This window comes from Caenorhabditis briggsae, assembly GCF_000004555.2.
Source record: "Caenorhabditis briggsae complete genome, chrIV, whole genome shotgun sequence".
Taxonomy (NCBI): Eukaryota; Metazoa; Nematoda; class Chromadorea; order Rhabditida; family Rhabditidae; genus Caenorhabditis; species Caenorhabditis briggsae.
The window spans coordinates 8,362,740-8,368,304 of record NC_013487.2 but is presented as its reverse complement, the minus strand read 5'-3'; the positions used below and the strand labels follow the sequence as shown (position 1 = coordinate 8,368,304).

At 35.5% G+C, this 5,565-nt stretch overlaps 1 protein-coding gene across 1 annotated transcript; it reads right to left on the bottom strand.

The window, feature by feature from the left end:
- Positions 1-13: 13 nt before the first annotated feature.
- CBG23750 lies at positions 14-3,100 on the bottom strand (the record flags this gene model as incomplete). Its single annotated transcript, XM_045235595.1, has 13 exons — positions 14-105; positions 146-232; positions 284-411; positions 459-674; positions 722-957; positions 1,004-1,234; positions 1,356-1,461; positions 1,506-1,646; positions 1,696-1,770; positions 1,814-1,948; positions 1,995-2,072; positions 2,182-2,237; positions 3,056-3,100. The coding sequence occupies 13 exons, from the start codon at positions 3,098-3,100 to the stop codon at positions 14-16; spliced, it is 1,626 nt and encodes a 541-aa protein (XP_045091155.1).
- Positions 3,101-5,565: the final 2,465 nt, after the last annotated feature.

Genomic DNA, 5,565 nt, shown 5'->3' with positions numbered 1-5,565 from the left:
TTTGAAGCATTCATCATTTCTTATCAAAGTCGTAGTAGTCATGATAATCCACATGCTCTCCAAAATGATTGAATGACCTAGATCTTCCCATAGATATCACACTTTCTGAAAATAATCAATATTTTTTCTCTATTATGGAGAGTACCTCTTTTATTAGAAATGTTCACTCTTTTTCTAGGAGGGTCTTGCTTTGAGTCTGTCGAAGTTTTTGGAGAGTCGTTTTCTTCTTCCTCTAAAATGAAAATAACAACCCAGAGTGGAAGCAATTCGAATTCCTACTCACCAACTTCTACGATACACTCGGGATTACTGTAGCATGGTTTCTGGTTCGTCAAAAAAGTTGGAAGTGTTTCGATATCTGTAGACGTACGCGCTTTTGCATTGAAACCTTCTGGAGCAACGGTTAGAGACCTGAAATTGAAAAGCCATTCTAATTTCTTATGATTGGGATGTCTTACTTAGAATGTCTTTTCTGGAAAATCGCTCCAATTTTGTTCGAGAATCTCCCTTCTACAGTTTGTTTTCTATTGTTCCCTGTTGAGAATCGTTGATCTCTTTTCAGTTCGACAACACTTTCCACTGGTGGTCGATTTGTTCGTTTCCCATTCTTTTGGTCCAGTTTCTCATTAAATGGATGAGGAACCATTGTAATTTGACGAACGTTATCTGGTATTCTGAAATTTTAAGAATATTTAAATGGAATGCTTGAAACTTTTTGTACTGTGAATCTGCATTTGTGGCACTTCCAAAGTAGAAGTTGACATTTCTTTGAGCTGCTGCCGTCGAGTATAGTGGTGATACAGTATCGTTCCAGAACATGTCTTTCTCCAAAATCGGTCCATCATCATGAGTATCATCCACAATTCCCATGGCAACAGTTAGATTTCTATCAATCAAGAAATTGCAATCGAAATCATCTTCATCCTCTCCGAACGGATTCAGAAGATCCATAGCAACCTAAAACATCCATTGTCTTTTTTAATAATTCATGATTCATTCTCACTTTCAACCATCCCATATAAAATATGAATTCGATAATTGTCATGAAAGGCACACCCAAATCAATTTCAGTTGTCATTTTGGCATCGGAATTTATCACAAACTGTCTCGATACCAAACACACTAAATAGTAACAATGGACTGCCAAAAACACCAATTGTGGATACATGAGAGGAAGTGGAACCCAATCATAGGTCCATATAAGTGATAAGCCACTTCTGAACGTTCTGATTTCCTGAAATTATACTTTAAAGTCTCAAAGAACTAGTTGACCTTGAATTGGCTTGTTTGTATGCTAGAAAAATGTACAATCAGATGAGAATTAAATTACATTAGACAGTTATTTTTTTTCTTACCTCTGCAATGGCATTCTGCGTATACGAACTTTCAATTCTTCCTTCTCTTCTTGCCTCATTTAACAAATTGAACGACCAATTGAATCCTAGCCAATATTTTGCATATCTGGATTTCAATCGCATTCAGAAAACCAAAGATTCTTTGTATACCTGCTTTCAACCTCATTGTATTTCTTCAAATCAGCTGATGTCATAATTCCTGCAGCAACCATGGTTTCCAATGATGGAAAACGTTTGCGGACGCCGATGTGAATATCACGGAATACCATAGTTTGGGACATTACACAAAATCTGGAACAATGAATTTGGAGAACGTCTTAAGATCTTAGATGAATCTAACCTCACAATACTTCTTCTCAATATTCTTCCCCTCTCATCGTTTCCACTCAAATACATTGATGTGAATAATGCAATGCTGAAATTTTTAATGTTCTAGTCAATTAACAATTTCTACCAACTTGTCAATCATTCCTAAATTTGCAAACTGAGTCATCCATCGGTTGATAACTGTTGTCACGAAAAATCCTAGCATGAAGTTGATTGGGATATAGTCTAGTCGACGGTTGCAAAATTGCATAAACCTCTCAAATGTGCTGAAATGCGGACATTCCATTTTTCAAAATTCCCATCTAAACTCACTCCTGTTGACTTCTATCCCAAGCATATCGATAGATAACAGAAACAAGTGCATAAAGGAAGCACCAAATGAACAAATCTCTGCAAAAACCATTTAATTGATGGAAAATGTGATAGGAGATGACGAAAATAGACCAAAAATAGAGTTAGTGGTGCTCGTAAAAATGAAATAAAACACTGAGTCACTTACTGATAAATCGCTTTCCAGAGAGAGCCTTTCCACTTGAAAAATAGCTTCAGAATCACCTAAAAATAGAGAAAAAGTTATTTTTAGACTCAGATTTTGTGTATAAATAGAAGGCAGAATGTCGTGATAGTGCAGAATTATCTTTTTTTATTCTTGAAAAACGTACATTATGGAAAAAAGAAAAATTATGCAAGAGTTTCGAATGTTTTCACAGATAGAGTTTATTATAAGTTTTTAAAAGAAACATGCTATATTTGCAACGGTATTCAAACACTCATACCGGGAACTATATAATTGAGTGCCGCCCAAATTCTCAACTTTGAGCCCATTTATCTCGTTTCCTGTAAAAGATATCAAATATCAGTCAACTGATAAAAATGTTTTGATATTATGATAAACAGTTTATCAGTTGACTACTTTTTAATTTTTTACAGTAAATGAGATACCGTAAAGACTCCAAAAGAACGTGACCCGAATTGTCAAGTTTGAGCTCATATATCTCATTTTCTGTAAAAGATATCAAAAATTGGTTAACTAATAAAATGTTGCTGATATTATGATAAACAGTTTATTAATTGACAACGTTTTGATATCTTTCCAACAAAATGGGATATATAGGCTCAAAGTGGGCGGTCCGTGGGGCGTTCTATTAGAGTGTTTACGGTATATGGGCTCAAAGTTGACGGATTGGGTGACACTCTATTACAGCGTTTCCAGTGAGCTTGTAAAGAATTATTCGTGACTTTCTCACTAACTGAATGCAGTGGTTTATGTATGTAAAAATTCAAAAAAAAAATATTTGAAAATCGTGTTCTCGAGTCATTGAAAACCACAAAATGTCATAGTTTGAAAATTGTTTTCAGAAGCATCAACTTACTTTTCTCTGGGAAGTAGCCAAATCGTAGTGATAGTTATAAGTCATTTTTGTAGTTCACGTAGTTCACGAATTTTTTGTAGTTCACGAGATTGAAGAGAATCAAATTCCTAAAATAGAAGCAAATCTTATCTAAACAGAAGTCTCGAAATTCATAAAACCGAGTCGAGTAATGGTCAATAAAATTGATGCTCCTTCTTTCGTCGAGAAGAGAAAATTTTTGATAATTTTTACGATCCAATTCATTTTCGTCTCCCTCCTACTTTTTTTTTGACCAACTTTCTCAATGCACCTGACTTTCGATTTCTGTAAAAAAAGAACAAAATCAGGAGAGAGTGAAGTCGAACGATAACGTGTTCTTTGATACAGACTGTACTCATAGACACTGAGAAGTACGACTACTCTTTTGGATTTTTGACTTGGTTATTGATTAATGATTATGCACATTCACACTACGGGCTCTTGAGTTTCGAAAAAGAAATAAGTTGATTTCGAAAATGTTGTTCTCTATTGGTTAGCATAATAGGCTTGAAAAATGAAAGCGAATCCTAAAATACTGCTGACTGTTTCCAGAAGCCGCATACAAGACAATGGAAAACTAGCTGCCTTTAAAATGTTTTTCTATAAGTCGGGTAATTTTTTATAGTGAATTGATGATATCTGGGCTGAAAACGATTATTAACAATACGAAAAAGCTTTTCCCAGATCTTCAGGAAATCATTTTCTAGACGAAAAGATTGTTTCCAACTTTCTGTCCTACATATGGCCTGATATGATTTCAAGAATACTACAGCTTCTGTAATCTAGATAATGAGAGTGTAATTTTCAGAGTTCGTTTTCAGATAAATCCATCAAGATGGAGATTGATTGCCAAGTGATTCCAACATTTCTCATGGTCAGAGAAAATGCATTTTATTGTTTTCTATTCTTCCGGGAGCACAGTTCCTATTTTGCGACCATCATAAACTATACTTGATACGTTTATTACATTTTCTTCTCTTTTCATTTCGTAATTCATTACGAAAAATTGTCCGTTTCCTGCCGAAAAAACCATGCAAATTTACGACCTCCATGCATCATACTGTTAATTTGTGTTAATTTGTGTATTTCTTATCAGACAAAAAAAGAAAAAAGAGTTACGAAGTTGAGGGAGGGAATCCGGGTTCGATAGATTACACAAATATTCCAGTGATCTTTGAGTCTGAAAATGAGAAAAGAGCAAATTGTTTCAGTATTTATACTTTTCCAGAATTTTTTGCTTTATAAAACTCATTCGAAAAAAGGCGATGATTGGAGAAAAACAATGGTGAAATGGAACGAGAAAGAGAAACAAGAATTAGTGGATTTCTTCGGTGTATTTTAAATTCTATTTTGTCATGCTTGAATTTACAGGTTTTACTGATGAGTTAGAGTTGGACATTTACAGATATGAGGGCGTCAATAACTTTTTTAGTACGAAGTTCGCAAGGTGTTGATCAAGAATCTAAACTCCGAGATGTTTCACACATTTAGGGAGAGGCTGAGAAGAATGAGTTTCAGAATTATCGCAATCTACAGTTCCTTTTAAATTTATCTAGAGGAAAAAGATCATGAGATTCGGGCCGCCATGTGAGTATATTGTCGAATTAAAAAAAGTGGGACCTGGAAAATTTCGCGGGAGGCTTCCCGGTCCATTTTCGAGGCCTTGTCTCAAAATCACTACAGTAGTAAACGAAACTTATTTCTGTAAATTCAGTGTGTTGCGGAAGGAATGGTCCTGCCATTTCTTCCTCAACTTTAAGTAAATATACATTCGGTATTATTCAACGTGTCAACCACATCGGTGGCCTAATCATCTTATCTTATCTACTATCTGATCAATCGTCGCTATATAAGCTGAAGAAACCAACGACAAGATGTCTTCCTTCGATCCATTCCAAGGCTGTGCCACGGCCGGTTTTCACTACGGCCGAGCCGGCCGCGGCTTCAGAAAAAATACTTGAAGAAGCCGCGGCTAGCCGACGCCGGCCGTGCGGCTTTTCACGGCCTGTTAAAATAATTGTTTCATGAAAAACGTAGATTTTTTTTTGAAAAATAGGACAAAAAAATAAATTCTTCAAAAACTAAATGATTTTTAATACATCTGAAACTGCTCTGAAAATACTGAAAGTGAGAAATTTTCAAAAAACTTATTTTTGTTTTTGGATTTCACAGCTAATTTCAAGTCAATTGTTTAATTCCCGAAAAAATTCTCCTCACCACTTCTCGCCACTGTATGTACCTTATCTATTGATGTATCTTAAAGACTTAACATACCCATTTTTGTGTATAATTTTGGTGCCAATCAAAGAAAAGTGATGTCAAGATAAGATTTCAGGATAGTACTTGAACACAGGTGATTCGCGAACAATCCGTTACGGACGCTCCGCGTTCGCGCGCGGTTGAAATAGGAACCGCATACGGACCGTACGCGAACCGTTTTTAGTAAATAGCAGTACATTATTCGGATTGATCCGTATTCTGTCCGTTCGCGA